Below are 24,029 nucleotides of genomic sequence, written 5' to 3'. Positions count from 1 at the left end.
AAAGCCTCTCACCTCTCACTTTGACGGTGATTAAGAGGAGAGGGAGACTTTCAGAGAAAGACAGGAGAGGAAGACAGACAGCGAGTGAAAGAGCAGGAGCCAAATCTGCTTAAGCACACACTGAGAAGGGCCAACACGTCCCCAGGGGACGACTCGTCTATTCAGAGCTGACCCTCGGCAGATGGGATCTGTGCATGTATGTGTATGACAGGCTTAGACTTTAATGAACGCTACAGCCTCACTCTCTCTCTCTCTCACACACACACACTCTCTCTTTCACACACACAGCCTTTGAGTAAAATGTTATTTAGATGAGACCAGGGAGAAAAAACTCTCTAAACTAGAGAGTGTATCCCGCACCCTGTACGCTTGAGACAGAGACATTCAAGCAGTGGAATCAAAGTGGGTCCATTGATTCTTATAAACAACCTTTATTTTTAAGAATGTACCCCAGTGAATTTAGGCTGGGATAAGTCTCAGCACAAGATAAATAGTGATCTGACTTTCATTTATTTTTCACTTCCTCTCTGTGCTCTTGTGCAGAAGTGAGAACACATGGGTGATGGAGGTGCGAACAACTGATCAGCAGATATTACAAACAGAGCAAGTGCTAATTAAACCGAAGGCAGTTTGTCTGGAACGTCTGAGTAATTCTGCTATTACTCACAAACCAAATGCTACAGAAGTTATGACTTCAATGACATCTGCAAGTCAGATGAAGAAACATTTCTGATCTACAGTCTGTGGATTTTCCATGTGAAAGAGGTTAGGGAGATGCTTTAGTATACTGTCTGATAGATTTTGCTGTTCATATGACTTATTCAATGTTTTTTGTAATAATAGAACAGTCTTGTATTAATTACTTTATCGGCAGATGTTTTAATAATAATAAAAAAAGATTGAATATACCTTTGTTTTAATATTAATAAATGTAAAACACATTTTGAGCTCAGTTAAAGACATTATAGGTTTGTCCTTCAGTATTCATCTGCTCCTCTTCTTTCTAAAAAGCAGTATCCTTCATCTGTCTGCAGTCTCTTCAAGCTGCTCTTTTCATCACGTTTAACAAACCATGTCCTCATTGATGCTGTCAACACCCGCCCCAACACACTCACACCAGCTCAGCACGGATAATAAAGGTGTCTTTATATGTGGAAAACATGTTTTTCTTTATTAATCTCTGTGTTTTATTAATTAAGTAATTGACTTGATAATATCTTAGTTATTTAGAAGCTATTTAATAAGTGTCTTTGGGTGTACAGACTGCGTTATAATGTGGTGCTGGAATCAATACTCCTGCATAAGTTTAGCAAAACTACTGTAAATCCAACAAGAAGTACAGATCACATGACCTTAGATGAGCCAATCACCTGACAGAGTCCACTGAAACAATGTTAGGACCTCATAATATCAAAATTAGGTTCTGTTTGGTTCTCGTATATCTGTATGCGGGTAACTTCTGCAGATGTACACATTCCATATTTACAGACTTTCTTACAAATAATAATGGCATCATCTTTCACTACAGTATGCTATAAATCAAAGTGTGTGGTTGTTACATAAAACCAAAAATTATTACTATTACTAAGCTATAAACAATTTTAATATAACATAGCACTCATCAAACATTTGGGTTCTTTAAATGGAATACTAAAAACAAATTATGTTAAATTGAAATTATTAACAAGTGCATGGGGGACGAGCACAATCATGGCAAGGTGAATAAAATAATGAGTGCACGGGTAATTCATTTACATCTCATACTTCAAAGACATTCCAGAACGACTCTCCATAAACGAGAGATGGGAAAATATCTGTCTTATGGCTGAATAATGACATCAATATTTGTTCCCCATTTCAAAAAGAGGTCCATAATGAATTGCTGTGTTAGGGAGGAAATCTCTCCTGTGATTATGCACTGTGGAAACGGCTGTGCTTTCTCAGCATTGCCCTGCTGCTTTCTCAGTACATATTTGAGCTGAGGAAATGCATTTTCTTTGTTTCCAGGGAGACAGGGACGAGAAAAAAATGAAGAACTATTTATCTGCTGTCAGAGAAAGCACAGCTTCTCTAGAGCATCAGAACAGAGAGGAACTACTCTGTAGTGTCTGCAGTTTCTGGTGATGAAGGAGAGAGCAGGGATCATAACAGCACTTTTTGGTTTTTGCTCACTAATTAAAAATGTTTAGCCTAACCTTCAAAATCTTTCCTTAAATGCCATTTATATATTAGCTGCCACAACCTGTATATTTTAAGTGTACATGCATGTCAAAACATAACACATCCACATCCAGAGAAAACAAGATTTATATAATCCCCTGAACCATTTAAGGCCCCAAAACCACCTTAAACTTATAACTGATGAGGTATGAATTCTTCATAAAGACTTGGCTTGTCAGAGCAAGCTTTTAATTAAGAGCACAAGACCTGTTGGAAAAGGAAATGGGGTCCTATTTGAAAGCGTCACCAAACAGCACGAGGCTGTTGAGATTTCAGATCAAGTCATAAGCAACAAGCCTTCAATGAGGGTTTCGACAACCTCAAGTGACCTCATGAATCACTGAAGGTGGAGTGACCCCAGCCCATGCAGATTCCCCATCTCTTTCTCCTCCTCCTTCATGTGACAGACATATGAAAGCCAGCCCATGAAGCATGCGTCTGTGTGTCCCCGGGGACCAATTTAAGAGGCGCACGCGTTTGCTGCTGGCCTCTTCCTCTATTTCAAATGAAATCCAGAGCTTAATGCCAGCGGTTGCCAAGGTGACAGTGATGCCACCATCTGTCATGCAGTCTATTCAGAGCAGCATTCCTCATTAATGAAGGAGCGTATTTTCTAATTATACGATACAGATGAAATACAGAATAATCCTACTGTATTGGACAACTGCTGTTTTTATATATATATTTTTTATGTTTCTAGTGTTTTTGACCAGTAAATAGCTATGATTTTTTTGCTACAAAGAACATTTTGTCTTAAGATTTTATTTTATATAAACCAGAATAGCTCACACACACACACACACACACACACACACACACCTATCTATATATATATATAAATTACCTGTTTTTTTTTTACTCTAATGAAACAGTTCCCCAGGAGACACAGAAACATCAGTAACTCTGTTAAGAGCTTTATTAATTATTCAGCTGTAATAAAACACCACAAAACTTCTCTTCAAAATCAGATTCAGAAATGTAAATTATGAAGAAAAATATATGTTGAAATAAAATTTATATTATGATGGCTCTTATAATAAAAACAACAACTACAATAATAATAAAACTTACAATTATTACAAGACATTAAATCGACAAAACGCTATAATTATAAAACGTCTATCCTCAAACACATATTTTCATTAGTCAAATTAACATCACATGAAGTAACTAACAGACTTGAATTTACGTTCATTCTGATGTCTTTACAGCTTTAGCTGAATGATTATATCAGTCCATATACAGAGGCCTTTTACATGAAAGTCTCCAGCTTCCCGTTTGAGTGTTTTGAGTTCAGCTTCTGTCTCCTCTTTTAACGGTGGCCCCGAATTTAATAAATCTTTGAATCGATCAGTCAGTTTCATAAAGGTGACCGGCTCGTCTGATGTCGGCACCCATAGACTCTCCAAGACGTCAAACTCCAAGCAGGACGCCCACTGTTTCAGAACACCCCAATATGCCTGTTTAAATTCGGGAGACTGTCTGGAGAGCACGGCACAGATCCCGGGGGACAGAGACCTGCACACTTCACTCAACCCCCCCTCGCGCTCTCGCAGCCAGGCGAGGACACAGCGCCGAGTGACGCCGCTCGTTTCGTCATCAGGAGAAAGAAGCGCAGCTGCTATGACGTCATAGAGGCTTTCCGGTTTTCCCGCGCTGTCCAGAAGCATGGAATCCAGCAGTGTTCTCGCATACTCGTCATTCCCAGTCCGACTCAGTAGAGAGTTCAAGAGGTCCCCGAGCAGTGTGCCTCTGACCACTGCCTCAGCCTGTAACCCAGCACTACTAGTCCCGTCCGATGTGCGGCACAGCAGATTAAAAGCTGATTTACACGTAATTAGGCTGTTTTGATCAAACAGAGATTCCTGTGCAGCAGTTTTGGGATCTGGAAAAAGCATTCGGATAACGGAGTTAGGCGCGGAAGGGTTTCTGAGTAAATGAACGAGCAGCATGTGCTGACACTGAGCCAGTTCAGAGAACATGACCGGAGAGCACGAGGGCAGAGTTTCCCGCAGGCGGCGGTTGGTGTCGCTCAGAGCAGCCTCGAGCACGGAGCGGACCGCGGGGTTGGACTGGAAGCGGGAGTGAAGCTGCTCGCAGTACTCAGCCCACTGAAACGCCCGGAGCGTGGTGTGACGGTCCCATTCACTCACGCGGTCCGTCTGAGACACGGCCAGTAACTCCAGTATGTTGGTCAGGTGTGTCAGCACAGCCTCCATGAAACGCTCTCTTCACCGTTTTTAAATAAACATAAACAAATTAACATGCGCACGGAATCAACTTCGGACTCGATCAGCGTGCCTAGTTCTCGACTCACTATTGGCTGAGAGCGTGTATGACGTCACTTTTTTCCGCGGTAATGAACTTCTGTGGCGGTATTTCAAAATAAAAGTGTGTGTGTGTGTGTGTGTGTGTGTGTGTGTGTGTGTGTGTGTGTGTGTGTGTATATATATATATATATATATATATTTGCACAAAAAAAAATCACGAGTAATAAATTTTTTATGGCAATAAAACCAACAACAAAAAAGTCGTTGTAGAGATAGAAAGTAAAATAAAAGTTAAAATAACCTACAAAACTTGATTTCACTAAAAAAACATTTAAAAAAATGAGACTCAATAATGAGTTTCAACTTGCGTTGGAATAAGCTATTTTGATCAAAGTATTGCTATAGCTCGTTATATATATTTATATATATACACTTTTTCTGTTGTTTTTATTGCCTTACATTTTTTTTATTACACTTTAATTTTTTATTTGTTTTTTCTGGTCAGTTAAAAATCCTTTCTCTCTATGAGGCTCGTTTTAATCGTCTGGTCTCGTGCAGCTCCGTGTGATTCACAGGCGCGCAGATAAAGGCGCGTCGCGTCGCGTCGCGTCGCGTCTCTCAGGGAGGCGGTGAGATCGCGCAATGTGTCCGTCGCAGGAGCGCGCTTTGAACTGAGACCCGCAATGACAGTCGGATCTCACGGTGAACAACAGTCTGAGGACCCTGTGCGCGAGAAGAGCATGAATTCAGTGGAAACGACCGTCTACTGTTGAAGAAACTACAGGCAGTGCATTGTGGAGGGTAAGTGTATACTTTTTTGGAAGGACAATGTTTTTCTTCTTCTTCTTCTTCTTCTTCTGATAGATAGATAGATAGATAGATAGATAGATAGATAGATAGATAGATAGATATCGGGTATAGGTGTGTTAATCAAGATAGGTGTGTGTGTGTGTGTATATATATATATATATATATATATATATATATATATATATATATATATATATATATATATATATATATATATATATTTATTATTATTATTATTATTATTAATTTTTTTTGTTTCCTTAAGAATTGTAATAAAACAAAATAAAAACAAAATGACTTAAAACTGTTCCTTCAAGGTGGTAAAATACTTATTTTTTCAGAAGAAATTTTGGGGGAATGCATTTTATATTTTAGATTCATCTGTACAATGTAGTCTGTTTTTGTGGTTACTCTTTCAGTGTAAAAAATAGCTCATGAAAGCACCGGCAGCTTTGAAATACTACTACAGTCATAAAATGTCAAGCATGCACTTGAAACAGAAAATAAAAGTTTTCCTCCTCAGTTTTTTTTTTGCCTTTAGGCTGCAAAAGGTATTTGAGTTTTTCTCTCATCATGAGCTTCCTCAGTAAAATGGGCTAATGTGCATTTAAAACTTACAGTTACAGTGTGTTATAGCCTGTAAACATAGTTAAAGGGGTCATATGATGTTGCTAAAAATAACATTATTTTGTGTATTTGGTGTAATGAAATGTGTTCATAAACACATTATTTTGCAGATAATGTACATTGTTTCTCCTCTATGCCCCACCTTTCTGAAACGAGTTGATTTTTACAAAGCTCATCGTTCTGAAAGCGAGGTGTGCTCCGATTGGCCAGCTATCCAGTGTGTTAATAATGACCTATACTGTCCTTTTACACGTTGCATCGCATCTCACCACACATAAACATAAAACCTTGTCTGCATTTGTGATCGAAGAAATGCCAAACAACAAGTGCTACTCTACACTGCTCAAAACTCACGTTTAAACAGTCAGTGGCACATCCTAAATATGAAGACATACTTTCAGACTGTGAGTCAGAACAGCAGGCATTGTAGTCTACTCCCAGAATCAGGAAACAGTCCTCTGTAAAATGTACTGTACACATCTGTATATTTGGGTCAAACTGTTCTGGAACAGTGTTGTAAATACAACTTGACCACTGATTTCTAGTTGTGTACTAGAAGACCAAACAAAGTATTTTCGCTTTTACAATGAAACAGTGTCTCCACGACATGGCGCCGAAGGCGACAGCGAGAATAAAAGTCACACCTTCTTTCTTTGCGTGAACATTTGGGCGGCGGTATGCAAATCTTCCCCCACAGTTATGGGGGCGTGTATAAACAAGGCGGTTTAGGAGGGTGTGGACGAGTCTTAACTTTTATATAAAATATCTCTTTGGGTTTGAGACTTTAGTCTTTGCAACTTTAGGGATCCTATCTATTCACGAACAGCTTGTAACACTCCAAAGAGAAAGGAAAACTTGAAATCGCATCACATGACCCTTTTAAAGCCAGTGTGATATATGGAAAAAGAAGTAACTGGATTGTGCAGGCAGCTAGACTAAATCTTTGCTTACTTTGAACTCAACTGACAAAATGACACAATTCATGTTGTATTTAGATAATGTGATTATAATTTTGTATAAAGATGATGACAGCATTGACATTTATTAAGCCCTGTATGTGTTTGTGTGATTTACCCTTCACAGTCCTTTAAGGACAGATTACAATGTGTGCTCTGTGCTTGCTTGTTGAACATGACACAGCATTGAGGCTCAAATAACTGCAACAGAATCAGATATGCAAGCTCATGTATTATCAGTTATAGTTTGTCAACATTTATGGTTTACGGATGATGGATGGGAAATACACACAACATATGGAAACACCTATTGCCTTTATATCACTCCACTGTCACAAATGTTTGCTAGAAAAATATTGACCGTGAAAGAACATGATGTTGCTTAATATAATAGACCCAGCTAAAGGTTCGACTGTGTCACACTGTACACTGACCTTTGATTTCAACCATATGTGCCCAATATGTGTGTTGATGTGTGTGTTGTTGAATGCAGTGTAAATGTCCTCTCCGTCTGTGAACTCTGTGGGTTTGTGTTTGCCGAGCATCAGTTTCCAGCTGGTGGTCATGCAGATGTGTAGATGTCACGTGGCAGCAAACGTTAGAGGAGAAAAAGAGATTTTAGTGAATGCATGTCTGTTTCTTATTTATTAATTAGGCTAAATTATTTTATTTTAAGTCACTTGGAAGAAAATCTGAGTGGAATTTGTTTTAAGGAGAAATTTTACTTACCATTCCTAACCGTAAAAAGACAAAAAAATATTATTCATGTATTTGACTCAAAAAAATAATATAATATATATATATATATATATATATATATATATATATATATACTAGTACTTAAATGGTACATACTAGTACCTTTTCTATGGGCTACATAGAAAAGGTACTAGTAAAATTTTTCTGAGAAAAATAATCAAGGCACCACTAATAGGGTCAGTCTCAGGTTCTCTGGTCTCATCTCCTGAACACAGAATCAGTCTGGGAAATATTAAGAGCAGACAGACGGCTCTGATATGATTAGTGGACTGCTGTGCACCTTGCCTTTGTCCATATGGGACAGTATGTCCTATTTTTATTGTTTAGAGAGTCAGTAACAGCTCTTTTACATTTCTCTGGTTTCTTTTCCTCTCCACCTTTTCCAGCACAGGAGCTCTTTCAGAAAGAAAAAGAAAGAGGAGATTTGCCTTTATCTGATAGACGTTTAGCAGGGTAAAGTGAACTCTGGCATACTATTTTGTGGAACAAGGAAAATATACAGATTGACTTTCAGTTCGCCTTCGCCTGCCAGCCATTCAGAGCCCACCAAAACAAAGTGACGATTGTTGGACCGAGTCCTCATTCCCAGGTTGCTCAGTGGGATACAGGAGACTAGGAACACTTCTCAGAACTCATAACTTCTCTCTAGTTCCTCGCATGATTTATGAGTAAGGGGCAATCCCTCGCAATGCTGGCTGGCATCACATATTATCACGGCATTTCTGCATTAGTAATACACCAAACTGCTGCCACCACATTTATCACGTCCTAACTCTTGAACAAAACTTCAAACCGCAATGATGTGAAGTAACAAGTTTTCTGAAAGAAGTTATACGTTCACAAGAACCAGATCAACTCGTCTGATCAGCAGGATTCACTAGAATTACATGAGAATTACACTGCCTTCGTCAGAGTCTAGTAGATCACTGAAACATTCAACTGGATTCGTACACATTCTTCTGCAAATATCATCAGGTTGTTACAGAGAAATATAACTGCCTCAGACAAACAAGAAATACTCCTTTTATAAAAACACAAATGTGAAAAAATCTTCATCATTTGTACGGTGAACTAGAGATGAGGGTAAAACGATATTTCAGAGTTTTTCAAAGTGATTGTCAGGTGATATGTCTAGCCAGGGCAGATGCTGAAGTTTATCTCGGTGCTCCAACTGCCCAGGTTTTAACATAAAGGTGCTTGAAAAAGGTTCTTCACAGCGTATGGCATTTGGTTCCACAAAGAATGGTTCAGTCAAAGGTTCTTTAAAGAACCATTTCTTTCCTACCTTTTTAGTCTGAAGAACCTTGTTTTGCTACAAAGAACCTTTTGTGAAACAGAAATGATGTTAAGGTTCTTTATGGAACCATTAAGACAAAAAGGTTCTTCTATGGCATCGTGAAGCACCTTAATCTTTAAGAATGTATGATCATGAAACCATTTTATTGTTCTTCTTTACATTTTAGCATTGGTGTTCTCAGTTCTTTCATTGGTGCTGGCTTTGAGAAGTTCTCTGTGTTCGGTCTTTGTGGAAACAGGGTCTTTCAAGGTGAATATTGAGGTTTGATATACACTGTCTGTATGTATATATATATATATATATATATATACTCTCACTCACACTTTCTAAAACGCATTTTCTTTAGAAAATGTAATCTGAATGATCTAATTGTGGAATTGCAACTAATTCTGATGTTTCATTGGGAAGAGCATGCTCATTTGTGTAAAGAGCCTTTAGGTCAGAAAAGATTCGCACTAGAGCAGGACTGGAGAGAAGCCACACAGTGTGTGTCTGTTCTTTCTTAAAAAAAAAAAAGCCTAGTGAGTATTATATCACAGGACAGAGAAGATAGAGCCTGGAGCTGGACTGTGATGAGAAGATCGGTGTAGAGGATAAGAGTCTACTGTGAAGCAACAGAAAGGGCTTGAATGATCAGATGACATCTGTGCTCTGTGGGAAAGTGAAATAATTCATTTGAGCAATTCAATTTGATTAAATGAATGTTTTTAAATTGCACTGATGTAGATGTTCCTCTCTCGTTTTCTGTTTTCTGAAGCATGTTCAGTCCTCTGAGCGGAAAGCAGCAGCCGGCTGGTCCAGGCCTCACAGATCTGCAGCAGTACAGTCAGTGGCTGGCCAGTAGACATGAGGCCAGTCTGCTGCCCATGAAGGAAGACCTGGCGCTCTGGCTCTCTAGCATACTGGGTAAGTCAAGCTGTTCCTGCTTCAGTGCCTTAGCCATTCCTGTATCATTCACAACAGTGATTCTCTGTTAAAGGGATAGTTCACCCAACAATTTGATGTTTATCTGCTTACCTCCAGGGCATCCAAGATGTAGGTGACTTTGTTTTTTCAGTAGAACACAAACAAAGATTTTTTTTTTAATCAAACCGTTGCAATCTGTCAGTCTTATAATGGAGGTGAATGGGAATCACAGCTAAAACACATACAATAAAAAACAAAACAAAAAAAACAGACACAACATACACAAACAAAACCAAAGTAAACCTCGTGATGATACATTGATGTGTAAAGACACAAATCGATTGGTCTGTGAAAGAAACTGAACAGTATTTATATAATTTTTTACCTCAGATTTTTACCACAGTGTCAGAACTGTTTGAACTGTCCTGAGCACGTTCTCAAGCAGGAGCATGAGGCGTCTTCTTCTTGCTTTACGGCGGATAGCAGACTTATAAGTGCATTACTGCCACCTATCTCTCAAATGCACATATAAGTCTGCATTCCACTGTAAAGCAAGTAGAAGAAGACACGTCAGACGCTTGTTTGAGAACGGGCACAAGAGGACTTGCTCAGGAGAGCTCAGAAGTTCTGACATTGCGGTGAAATTCAGAGGTAAAAAACTATATAAATACTGTTCAGTTTCTTGCACAGACCGATCGTTTTGTGTTTTTACACATCAATGTATCGTCATGAGCAATGTTTTTTTATTTATTATTGTATGTTTTAGCTGTCAACTACATCTTGAATCCCCTGGGGGTAAGCAGATAAACATCAAATTTAGATTTTAAAACTATCCCTTTTAATCACAACAAAAACTTATCTATTCTGAGTTAAGTGTGAAAAAATAAACAACCACCATTTGAATCAGGAGACAAATTATAAAGAGAGACGAATGGTAGTGTGTCGTGGCCCTGGCTTTGGTTCTGTGTGTGTGCGGATGGAGGGGGATGTCTGTGGAATTTCTGGCAGCTCTCAAGCCATGAACAGCCAGCTGAAACCAGGGCTTTGTCTTTGGTCTGCCTGGAGCAAAAGCCAGCCAGGAGCCGCAGTGGGCCACATAGGGGCTTCATATTCAACCACACACCAACCACTAGTTCCCTATCCAGATCGTCCACACTCTTTAGTGGCTTATGCCTGTCTCCGTGTTGTTTTTTTTAGACATATAGCTGCTCAGATCTCTGAAACTGATCTGTGTTACAGGAACACAATTTGATAATTTGCTGGTCTTACCAGAAGCCACTTGTAAACATGAAACACTGACATTTTGAGGCTTTCTATTATAGTTATTTGTGCTTATTGGTGTTTTGATTAATTATTGTTAAACTTTTTATTAATCATGGTGTTTTAAGCTAAAGAAACATGATTTATTGCATAATTGTTGACCGATTTTATTGGTGAGGTTATTGAAATGTAATCTTTACAAACACTTTAGAAAATCTATTTCTAAGTAGATAGTACTTGAATGACTCTTGACTAGATAGAAAAGAAATGGCCAGAAGCATAACTTAGATGGTCATGATGAATATAGAACAGCTCTGAAAACACTTAGGAATGCCCTATGTGTTAATAAGCTTTCAGGATCATTCACTGACCATGCAAAACACCATCATTGTTCAGTTTTTCAAGGGCGCCCAAGCACCTCCATCATAAATAATATTTTTCTTGACCGTTTCACATATCCTTTTTACCATTCAGTCATTATTCAAAATAGATTAATTTTTTTCTAACAATATAAGTCTTTACTATCATTTTGTATGAATTTACTGCATCCTTGCTGAATAAAATATATCTATTTTGAAGAAATGCTGTTCTTTTTAGCTTTTTATTAATCAAAGAATCCTAAAAATTGAGTCACAGGTTCCAAAAAAAAAAACAATTTTAAAAACTGTCAGCGTTATTAATGTATTATATAAGCATATTATAATGATTTCTGAAGGTCCATGTGTAACCCTGAAGACTGGAGTAATGGCTGATGAAAATTCAGCTGTGCATCACTGGAATAAATTCTATTTTAAAGTATATTAAAATAGAAAACAATATTACAACAATTTCACAACAATATTACTGTATTTTTTATCAAATAAATGAAGTCAAGTCAATTCACCCTTTATTTGTATAACGCTTGAAATTAATGGAATGATCGGCATAAGAAACATATTTAAAAACATTAAAAATCGTACTGATTGCACACTTTTGAGTAGTGTATATAACCACATCATAACTATAACATCTCTAATAATGAACTTATATTGAGGGTTTTGTGATGTCACACATGCAAGTATATTTGCATATGAGTGCCTCTGGAACAAGACGGATGAATAGTTTCACATCAACACACCACTGGCAATCACTCGGCTGATAAGTCATGAGCATTGCATCATGCTGTGCCAAATGCAAATAGAACCCATTATAATCACTGAGACTGTCTACACTATATACAGTATACAGCTGCCCATTCAATTTCTCCAAACACTTGAGCTACTTCTGACAACAGGATGAATGGAAGAGTAAAGGAACATTCCCTTAATGACATGTTTGTGTCTGTATAGACTTCAAAAAGTGTCCAGAACAAATGGAACAACTTTAATTTTGTATTGTGTCAGAGGAATGGCAATTTTATATAGATAATGTTTTCAAAACACTTACTCATGGGCAATATGATGATGCGTTATTTAAGTCAAAATTAAATGTTTACTGTAAAATTTAAACAATCCGTTTACTGACAAACCTTTAACGAGCCTTAAAATGGATTATTTTGGACAGAGGGTCAGAATGAGATTTAAAAATAATTATTTTTGTGAATATATTTTTTGTGCAAAAAAAAAAAAAAAAAAAAAGTGAACCTCAAGAAACATTAAAAAAATAAAATAAATCATGACCACTTTAATTTTCATAGGACCACTGAGTAAACTAAGTAATGTGTTCACTCTCAATATGTATTACTTAAATTTTCTAGATTCAGAGTATGGGATAGGTGGTTTGGTTCTTTGAAGGGGTAGCGAGGGTAAGAAGTTGTTTGTGAGGAAATATGTTCAGAAAGAATTTCACAAGCTCTCCACTGGGCTCAATTACCACATTTGGAACTCATTAAAACATCTGAACCCCCTCGACCACTGACGCCCCCTCTTTATGAGAAACAAAAAGCACAGTGGATGAGAAAATATGCTCTTTCGACAGATACCCAACCCCCGTGCCACTGCCTCCTGTTTCACAGTGACATCATGTAGAAAGAATGATCGCCTGGAAGTCAGCCGCCACATGTTGATCTGTGTAGAACTGAGTCTGTGTGTGTGTGTGTGTGTTTTATCTGGAATACTGAATACTGCGAAATAAATCAGCTGCTTCCTTCCAAAGCACTTGTCTGCTTTTGGGACTGAAATGTGTTTATCTGTGAATCATAGCTGTAACAAATGTCTGGATTTGACCCAGGGTTGTGCATCATTAAGAGTGTGATTTGACAATGTCTTATATGATCTCTAAATATGAATTGAATTTAATCTAATTATGGTTTTAATTAGATTTTTTTTTATATTAAGAATTTAGATTTAATTAAAGTTACTTATTCTATTTGGAAATTTAATGTTTTAATATGAATCCTATGTTATAATATTATATGGATTATTTCTAGAATCATGAGATAATACTAATAGTATTTTAAATGTTATATATAGAAATTAGTTATATATATAGATTTAAAAAATATATTTTTTCTCTTTATTAGTTAAAATTGTCTTAGATTCTTTTTTATTTCTATTTCACTTAGTATTGTATTTCACTCAATTTAGTGATAAAATAATGTTCATGAATATTGATATTGAATGAACGTTATGAATTCAGAGGGAGCTCATTTGTAAATTCTAAATTTGCATAATCCTGATTTGAGAATACAGATTAATTCCCAGATGCTGAGAAGCTCATTACACTGCAATTCAGTAATGCACCTATCAGAGTTATGCAAGTAAGCTAAGTACAAGGAAGCACAATCAAGCCAAAGTCTTTTGTGGGATATTCATCTCTTTCTGTCATCTTTTCCATCAGGTGTAGAAATCACAGCAGAGAGCTTCATGGACAGGTTAGATAACGGTTTCCTGTTGTGTCAGCTGGCTGAGACTCTGCAGGAGAAGTTCAGGCAAAATGACTTGGATGTGAATTCACCAGGAAAGGTACTAATTTACTGTTATTTATAATATATAGGAACACTGTGATTGCAGTTATTTTAATTCACTTTTTTATTTTCTTGTAAAGTCTCCTACACTCCCAGAAGAAAAAGATACAAAGGCTGTCACTCTTTTAAAAGGTACTGCCCCAGTGACAGCTTTTGTACTATGTAATTTTTCTTTTTTTCTTTGAGAGTGTAAAGACTGTAATAGACTAGATTCATGATTCTTCATTGTGTCATGACTTACACATGAGATCCCTACTGGTGAATTGTGTAATTTACCCACCATATTTCTACCCCCACACAGAGTGAAAAGTATGTTGTGGCTATTCATTCATTCATTCATTTTATTTAATTATTATTATTTTTATTATTATTTATTTTTTTTTAACTGGGCTAATTATCTGATTATACAGTATATGTGTAACGATAAAAACTCCGTAATCTTCGGGAAGAAGGAGGCGGGAACCGGCGGACAATCAAATATAAACTTTAATAATCAAAATAAATACAAAACAGAGCAACAGCCCCTCGCGGACGACTGTCGCGAATAAATAAAAACCAAATACAAAATAAAGTCCAGGCCTGGTCCTCTCTCGTCCTTCACTGTCGTCGATCCAGTTTTATATCCTTCCATCTCCTCCGTGGGACTCGAGACCGGTGGGTCAAACAGGTGTCGCTCATCTCCAATCACTCCACCGGCCTCGCTCCTGTTCCCACGTCTCTCGGCCCCGCCCCACTCGTCACAATATGGTGTTTAACAAAGAACAAGGCATAAAAATGTGTCCAAATCTTATCAAAAAACTGCAATTGTATATATTTTTATTAACCAATTCTAATAAAAATAAATAAATAAAAATAGCTCTAAAAATGTGAGTTATATTAAAACTAAACCCATAAAAACATTGTCGTTGCTTGAAATTAACAACAAATGAATAAATAAAATTAAATAAATCCCTGGGTTCGATTCACAGGGAACACGTTAGGTAAAAAATGTTAGCCTGAATGCACTGTAAGTCGCTTTGGATAAAAGTGTCTGCTAAATGCATAAATTATCCAAATCATATATAATAAAATGAATTGAAAATATTAATAATAGTAGCTCAATCACACTAACATAATGCTAGTTGTGACTGGCAAACACTATATTGGAAACTTCTCAATTTCTCTATATATTGGACTAGTTTTTGTCATTGTTCCAATGAGGGATGAAACAAGGACTAAATTGCAGGACAATGGGATTATATTAATAGTAAAAACAAAACAAAAGCAAACATAAACTACCCTGAGGGGGAAAAACAGGCAGGCAAGCCAGGCAAAAGACACAACAAAGCAGGACAAGGCAGGAACTAGAAGGGAGACACTGGAGGAGGAACTGAAACAATAATGAGTTAACAAGATAGGTGAGGACAGACAATAGACAGGAGAGCACACGACAGCAACAAACACAACAAGCCATGTGCTCAAACAAAACACACAGTGACCTCTGATGGCCTTCTAAGGCACATCAGCTGAATACTGTGACATAACCCCCCCTTTGAGGAGCAGATTCTCGATGCTCCACCAAACTAGAAAGGAATCCAGGAGGGAGGTGGAATGGAGGTAGACCAGGGGGAGGGACGTTGGGCCAGGCCCATGTAGCAGAACATGCAGAGCTGAAGCCCTCCAGGGTGGAGCATGCATAGCTGAAGCCCACCATGGCTGAGCAGATTCATGGGTTAGACTAGGCTCTGGAGCAGACTTGTGAACTGGAGCGGATTCTAGAGTGGACTCAGAAGGCTCCCGGACTGGAGCAGGTTCTGGAGTGGACTCTGAGGGCTCCCAGACTGGGGTGCATTCTTGAGTGGACTCTGAGAGCTTCTGGATTGGAGCTGGCTCTGGAGAGAGCTCTGAGGCAGGCTCCAGGGAGGCTGAAGTGAATTTTGAAGTGGCCCATGCCTGCAGAACAGCTATGAGGTGAAAGGCAAAGACAGTGTTCTTGACAGTGGCAGCAGCAGTGAAATCAGGCGGCTCTGTTTCGGCCTCCCTGGCTGAGACAAGGAGAGTGGGTGGCTCAGTGACCACTTTCATGGCAGCAGCAGTGAGGGTGGGCTGTTCTGTGGAAGGTTTTTCTGGAGCGGGTAACTCCGGAACCACTAGGACCACCGGAGTCAGGACCAAAGGAGTCAGGTCCTCTTGGATCTTTGTATTAGGGACACCCGGAGTCTTTCTTCCAGGACCACTGGACTTGAGACCCCCACAGTGATGCCTGCTGCTCGCACTGACAGTAGAGGTAGGTTCACCAAACTGGAAACTAGTCTCAAATGCCTTGAGCACATCTTAATACCTTCATGCGGCTCGTTCATAATACCCAGAAAAACTTACATGGTGACATGACATGACGTGACATACAGCCAAGTATGGTGACCCATACTCGGAATTCGTGCTCTGCTTTTAACCCATCCAAAGTGCACACACACAGCGTGAACACACACCCGGAGCAGTGGGCAGCCATTTATGCTGCGGCGCCTGGGGAGCAGTTGGGGGTTCTGTGCCTTGCTCAAGGGCACCTCAGTCGTGGTATTGAAGGTGGAGAGAGCAATTTACATGCACTCCCCCCACCTACAATTCCTGCCGGCCCGAGACTCGGACTCACAACCTTTTGATTAGGAGTCCGACTCTCTAACCATTAGGCCATGACTTCCCCACATGGTATCCTTGACGGCTGAAGACCCTGGTGTGCCGGCCATGATGGCTGGAGACTCTCGGCTGGAAGCCATTTTGTGATGAGGCTCTGAATTGGCGGCCATGTTGGAATAAGACTCTGGAGTGGCTGCCATGAAGGGATACGACTCTGGAGTGGCAGCCATGACGGGACATGACTCTGGAGTGGCAGCCATGATGGGACGAGACTCCAACGATAGTCCAGCCCCTCCAACGCACTCCTGAGCTCCATTGCGAATTCCCTCAAGTCAGTCCCCCGTTGGCTGAGGGAACTCAATGCTGCTACCTTAAGCATGGAATGGAAGAGCGGGCTGCAGATAGTGGAGGCTGGAAGATGGAGTGTGCTTGTTCTCTGTTCAGTCTTCAATTGGCTAGTACGTTCTGTCATGGTTCCAATGAGGGATAAAGCGAGGACTCAATTGCAGGATGATGGGCTTATACTAATAGTAAAAACAAAAGCAAACACAAAATACCCCGAAGAGAAAAACAGACAGGCAAGCCAGACACAAGGCACAAGACAGCAGTGCAAGACAGGAACAGGAAGAGCAAAGCTACAGAGGAAGCACACGTTAAAAACGCACATCTCACGAGTGACAAATACCATTAAACAATGGACCAGCACAGGACTGCAGACACAAGGAGAATAAATAGGGAAACAAACGAGGAGGGTAATGAGGGAAACACAGGTGGAGCAACTGAAACAATAATGATGTAACAAGATAGGCAGGGACAGACAATAGGCAGGAGAGCTCATGGCACCAACAAACACAACAAGCCATGTGTTCAAACACCAACACACTGTGACCTCTGGTGGCCATCTAAGGCACACCAGCTGAATTCAGTGACAGTTTTCTCAAACTGCAAAATTTTTTGCTCTAGCTCCCTTTTCAGAAGTTACTCAAGTGATCTGATTTTATGAATGGCACTATAGACTATGAAGTTTTGGTTCCCTACTACGGTTGCCTTTGGCTTGCTAAGTTGGGAACACTCAATTTCTGGCAATATTGTTGGCTTGATTGCACAGATAATGAGCTGGATGATGACTGAATCACTGAATCAACAATGAATTGACTTTAACTGAAAAACGGACTGCTTACTATTGTCCTCCTACATTATCGACACACTGTGTTCCTATTTAACACTGTAAAGCTGCTTTGACACAATTTGTATCGTATTAAGTGCTACATAAAGCTGACTTGGCTTGACTAAGCATTATGAGATATTCTATGTGTTCATGTATATTGTGACGAGTCAGCTGCCTCCTCCCTGATTGTCACCGGCACCCCGTCCTAAATCGCCGCCCTTCACCAGGCTCCCGACTGGAGTTGGTGTGTGAGAGGAGGGGGGCTGGACGAGTCAGGGCTGGCGGCGTGTGATGGGGCACACCTGAAGGAAATGGAGTCTCATCACCGCCGCTGTTTAAAAGCCCAACGCGCCTCTCCTCGGGAGACTGGTCTCTTCCCCATGCATGCACACTGGTGTCCTCGTGGGTCCAGGAAGGGTGCGTTGAGGGACTCCTGCGCCACCAGAGACATGAGGTGCCGGACCCGCGATCCGGATGGGAACCGCACCCGTTTACATGGCCGTCGGGCCAGGATGCCGGGCCGTCCATCCCCTGCCAGCGCCGCGGCCAACGAGAGTGATGTGGCTGATAGAGTAAGCCGCCGCCCCTCGCGCCCCGGACCGAAGAGGGGAGCGCGTGTGGCCGCCGGACTACGCCCCTTACCTGGACCCTTCCTCCATGAACACTGCCCGACCCACACGAACCCCGCAGCACGACGAGGACACCAGATTCCCTGTTTATTTTGGACACTCTTCCCCTTTGGCCACTTTTATCCCCTGTTTTATTTGATTTTCTGTTAATAAAAGCCTCTCCGAGGCCTGACGCCATGCCCACTGTGTCTATCTTGTGCTCCTCCCATCACAATATGGTAGTATTGTGACTAAATTAGCCGTATATACTCAGTTGCGATTGGCAGATATTACCTAGACGCCTGTAGGGTGATCTCATGTGAATGGAACATTAGCACATTTGCATAACATTAGCACTCTTTCATTATTTTCTGCATTCAGCACATTGCATGTATTTCCACAGCAGTAACATGAATTCATTCATCATGGCTGCCAAAACCTGTGCGAGTTTTCAAACTAAGATTACAGAATACTGCAGTGTATTGGTTTCAGGTGCTGGTATTGAATGCATTTCTCTCTCACACAAAGACCTTTGTCTGAAGTCAGGGCCGCTTGCCATTCCCTGCCAAACCTCGGCATTGTGGGATGATGAACTTTGGAAAATCACTGAGCTATTTCATTTTAACAGAGCAGTCTAATGAAAGCTGTGACTTGTTAAGTGTTCAAAAACTCCTCCAGATGGTAAAACCATTAAGATCGGGAGAATTTTTCGAAGGTAAATTAAGAAAATATTTCTGCTTGTCTTGGCCAAGAACCACCTATTACAGATACTCAGAATGGGTCTTTCTGTTAGTTATGACTTGCTCCCATTCTAATAGAGTCCCTAAGGAATTACACAGTAGAATTCATGGCCTGTAGTTTTCACAGCTGGCATATCAAAGTAATCATGAAATGTATGCACTTAATATTGCCTACAAATTGGTTAGTGATATAAGATGAGTCAGTGTCACCATACTTCATGCTGTGCATATTCTTCTTTGAATGTGGCCATATATATTTGGACTTGTAGTATGAACATTGCATGTTCATTGAATGACTTTTAATTATAATTCCATGAAAAAATGTCACTTTACACTTTACATTGCACAAATACTGCAGGCCACCCTGTAATACTATACTGTTTCAAACTGTGTATCTGTGTGTGTGTTAGCATGCCTGCTGTACTAAGTGCTGTATAAAGTACCTGATAGTCATACTCAAGTAAAAGTACAGATATCTTACCAGAAAATGACTTTGGTAGAAGTTAAAGTCACCGTTTAGAATAGTCTTAATGTTTGTGATATTTATTGTACTTTAGTATGAAAAGTATTTTTTAAATCTCAAACGTACTTAAGTACTGAAAGTAAAAGTACAAGTAAATGCAAAATGGAAAGGAAGCAAATTTATTTATATTTATATATTAGGGGTGTAACGGTACGCAAAAATCACGGTTCGGTACGTACCTCGGTTTTAAAGTCACGGTTCGGTTCATTTTCGGTACAGAAAGGAAAAGAAATGCAAACATTAAACTGGAGGTTGTTTATTACTATACACTTTAAAAAAATACTTTTTAATAAAATATATATAAAATAAAAATAGAATAAGAAATAAAATACTGCTGCAAAGTTCTCCACTAAATAAAATACTCTCAGTCTCAAACCAATATCATATATTAAAATATAATGAAAAATATAAATAAATAACTATGATTACAGTGCAGCATTACCAATCCCAGCTTGTAGGCCTGCTTCACCAGAATCGTGCCTGACGCGGCGCTGGCGCGCTGCTGCTGCTGTAGGTGACATAGAGAGAGGCCGCCGACAGACCAGGGGTGCTTCTCAATATCCCTACTCGTCTCCTCGCTCCTCCGTCCTCCATCCTATGACCCGGAAACCGATCGAACACAGCCATCTTGAAGGACATCTCAATTCTCTAATTGCACCACGAGGAGACGAGGATCGAGGAGGGAGGAGGCTTCATGAGGAGAGATGAGCGAGGATACACAGGTGTATCCTATGCGGAAGTATTTTATCGACTTAACGTGACGCACGTATAAATTCTCCTCCCCCTTCACATCTGTTGTAACAATTTTTATTTATATTTTACCTTTTCACTTCAAATAAACCATGCATGTCATATATTTCAAACAGGGCATCTTGCTTTATTAATATTTATTATGAATGTCTTAATTAGCAAACTTTAACAACATAAGGGCAGATCCCTTTAATTACAGCTGATGACACTTTGAAGTAACGCTGAAGGGAGCGAGGATAAATCATTTCACTTGATTCAAGTCCTCCATCCTCACGTCTTTTCCTTGCGTCCTTCCCTCGCATCCTGAAAGGGTGGAGCTAAGACACGAGGAAAGGAAGCGAGGAAAGGAAACGAGGATGCACAAATATGAATTGAGAAGCACCCCAGGATCTTGTCTTCATGACAACAATATCTATACTTCATGTTGAACATAAATATAAAGCCTACTGATAAAGGACACCATCAACAGTATTGACGGCAAAATAGACTATGTTTGACAGGTGCAATATTTGAAAATCGATAATTATTAATTTGTTTTTTTAAATTACATTTATATCTGAATTTATGTCAACCTACAGACTTTCAAACATCAAAGTGTCATGAATTAATATGTATTTGTGTACAAAATGACATATAAACATATTTTCCTATTCTATTTTGCCTGGAAACGCTTCCAACACGCGCGCGTGTCACGGTAAAAATAGGCGTCGGTTCTATTTCTAGCATGCACACGATTTCCGCGCCTGAGATGCGCGTCTCACGCAGGCAGTCTGCAAGCTCTAACCTGTTAACTATGAGTTAACATGGGAGCCGAATTAAAAACGGACACGCCACGCAGCTGAGACGCTTGCGCCACGCATCCAGTATGTCGCCTGCCTTAGAATCAGCTGCAGGGCGGGATTTGCGCTGTATGCGGAGACGTCCGCCACTTAATATGTTTGTTTGGAAACACGAAAATGTACTTATGTTCCGCCCGCGCACAAAATATTGCATTCCGTCATTCGGTACACACGTGCACCGTACCGAAAGCCCTGTACCGAAATGGTCCGGTACGAACCGTTACACCCCTAATATATATATATATTATTATTATATATAATTTTTTTTTTTTGCTTCTTTGTATATTCATACACAGCTTGAGTAGCAAGATTATGTTCAGTTTTAACGATCTCTTCCATTTTTTATTTTTAGGTAAGAATAAGAAGCACTTCATTCGGTACTTAGTGTTGTCAGTGTTGTGGACTAGAGTTTCCTTGTTTTACCCAAGTCTTAGTTCCTGTTGTCCTTATGTGGTTATGTTTCCTGTTCCTGTCATCAGTTCCATTAGTTCCAGGTGTTCCCCATTTAGTTAATTTGAGTCCCATCTTTAAATAGTGTCCTCTATTCTTGGTTCGATGTCCACTGTCATACGTCATTAAACTGTTTGTATCTCCTTGTGCATTTAATTAAATATTCTACTTCATCATTCTCCTGTATCTCCTGGTTCCTTTCCCAAGCAAAGCATGACAGTACAGCGGGCCTTACCCAAATACAATGGCTGAAGACAGACTGTGGTGTCTGCGGCAGGGCGGTCGTAAGTATGTATGGAGGAGTATGTGGAGAAGTTCCTGGAGCTCTCCAACCAGGTGAGCTGGTTAGATTCTGCTTTTAGTGTCTGTTTTCGGCTGGGGCTGGATGATGACTTCATCAGCTGTGATCTTCCCACGTGTAGTTTTCCCTCATTGAGCTGGTAAATCATGTCCTTTATTTATGTGGTTCTAATTCCGAGGTCGAAGAAGTTCCTCATCCAGTCCCTCCCGAAAACCATGAGCAGCCCCAGCTCACCACTTGCCGGGAACATCCACATACCCAGCCAAATGGTCCGAACACCCATCTCCTCCCAGCACTGTCGCTGTCCTCAGCCCAGATATGCCGGCTTCTCCTAAACTCACTCCAATGCCAGCCCCTAGAAAGCACTGTGTTGTGCCTGCTCCTCAAGAGCACCCTCCAGTGCCCGCACCCCGTAAGCCATCCACGTTCCCGAGTTAAGTCCACAATAGGCTCCTGTTCCCGAGTTAGGCCCAGGAGAGGCTCCTGTTCCCTAGTTAAGCCCACGGTGGGCTCCTATTCCTGACTTAAACCCACGGAATTAGGGACTTTTTTTTCTTTTTGCCATGCATTGTTCATAGAGCTCATTAATTATAGTGGTGCCTCAGGTGTTTGCAGTGTGTATATATGTGTATGCAGTCAGCAGCGAGAGTGCATAAATATAACGCGAAAGCACATTAAAATAATGCACAAGCGCGAATCTCTCTGTTCACATGCAGATTTCCTTTGCTCTGTCACAAAACCAGACGTACTTGCTCAGATACACGCTGCTCTGGTCCGGAGAGAGTGTGCACACTTAAAACGTGTCTCCTCTCACTTAAACTGCGTCCTGTGCGCTCACAACTCTCTCTATGCTCATGTGTTAGATATTAATTATTTTTGCATGTTTTTATTTCTAGCCTTTTGGCGCATGCAGTGTGAACGCTCTGATCCGTTAACATGGGCTCGGAAAAAAAGACGCATCACAGACAGAGTGTGAACCTGGAGTTAGGCTTATGCCCAGTCTGTTCTGTTCTCGCGCTAGAGGCGCTGCATTCTGATTGGATCGGATAGCATACTGCAGGAGGTCAGGGCCGCGGAAAATTGTGCTATAAAGCTATTCAGCGAGCTCGAATAGTGGAAGCATAGTAACAGTTTAATATTTCTTTTTGTTATTTAATTTTATATATATGAAATGATGTTATGTTATGACTTAGACATTTTTACATATATTAACAATATTATTTCTTTTAATAGTAATTGGCGGCCCACCTGCAATTCCACGGGGCTGCGGACCACATGTTGAAAACCACTGTAATAGACTAATAAATCAATGATTTGATGATATAGCCTACTTGATAATGACAGATCATTATAATAACACTTACCATATTATCCCAGACAATGCTGTATATCCCACACCCCAGCCTCGACCTTGAGTTGAAACTGAAATCATCCACGTTTGCAAATGAGCAAAGGTTATTTTTTTAGGAGTCTTACTTGCAAATGCCAGAGCACTGATTCATCAAACCTAATTTCCTGCAGTCTGTGTTCTTCTGACTATTTTGTAGTAAGGAACAAATATACTCGGGGGAAATGTATCGGAGTAAAAGTATACATTTTAATTACTTAAAAACTTAAGTAAAGTACAGATACTCCCAAAAGTACTTAAGAACTGTAACAAAGTATTTTTACTTCGTTACATTACACCACTGGCTGTACTGTGCGTAAAATGGCTACATACTCGACTGAGGAGGTTGTTTTATGTCATGGCATGTTTCATGCTAATCCAGGGTTCCTGTCACAGAGTTTACTTCTGGGAAACATAACCAGTTGGTCTCATTGGAAAGAGATTGAATTTCAAGACTGTTTCATTTCAGTCGATACATTACAATTGTATAGTTCCTTCACAGATCCATTCAAAGAAACAATCTTGTGAATCATTAACATGTTTGGCTAAAGCGAAACCTCACCATTACTATTTCTCATCATGTCTGTAAATCCCTTAAAAT

At 39.9% G+C, this 24,029-nt stretch overlaps 2 protein-coding genes across 3 annotated transcripts in view; one reads left to right on the top strand and one right to left on the bottom strand.

Annotated features, from left to right (window-relative positions):
• Positions 1 to 3,222: 3,222 nt before the first annotated feature.
• Positions 3,223 to 4,542, bottom strand: fancf (FA complementation group F). The gene has a single exon (XM_059546674.1). The coding sequence runs from the start codon at positions 4,437 to 4,439 to the stop codon at positions 3,426 to 3,428; it is 1,014 nt and encodes a 337-aa protein (XP_059402657.1). The 5' UTR covers positions 4,440 to 4,542; the 3' UTR covers positions 3,223 to 3,425.
• Positions 4,543 to 5,002: 460 nt separating this feature from the next.
• LOC132133742 (growth arrest-specific protein 2-like) overlaps positions 5,003 to 24,029 on the top strand; it is a 31,062-nt gene continuing 12,035 nt past the window's right edge. Inside the window, exons 1-4 of one of the 2 annotated variants that reach the window (XM_059546675.1) lie at positions 5,003 to 5,291; positions 9,106 to 9,188; positions 9,697 to 9,845; positions 13,923 to 14,047. In XM_059546675.1, coding sequence (XP_059402658.1) covers positions 9,698 to 9,845; positions 13,923 to 14,047 — 273 coding nt within the window. In that variant the 5' untranslated portion in view covers positions 5,003 to 5,291; positions 9,106 to 9,188; position 9,697. The remainder of the gene's footprint in view (positions 5,292 to 9,105; positions 9,189 to 9,696; positions 9,846 to 13,922; positions 14,048 to 24,029) is intronic. The other variant, XM_059546676.1, reaches the window with a different exon arrangement.

This window comes from Carassius carassius, chromosome 50, assembly GCF_963082965.1.
Source record: "Carassius carassius chromosome 50, fCarCar2.1, whole genome shotgun sequence".
NCBI lineage: Eukaryota > Metazoa > Chordata > Actinopteri > Cypriniformes > Cyprinidae > Carassius > Carassius carassius.
The sequence above is the reverse complement of the archived record's forward strand: the minus strand, read 5'-3'. Positions and strand labels throughout refer to the sequence as shown.

Excerpts from the sequence above, each read along its gene's own strand:
- fancf (XM_059546674.1), bottom strand. The coding sequence starts at position 4,439 with ATGGAGGCTGTGCTGACACACCTGACCAACATACTGGAGTTACTGGCC.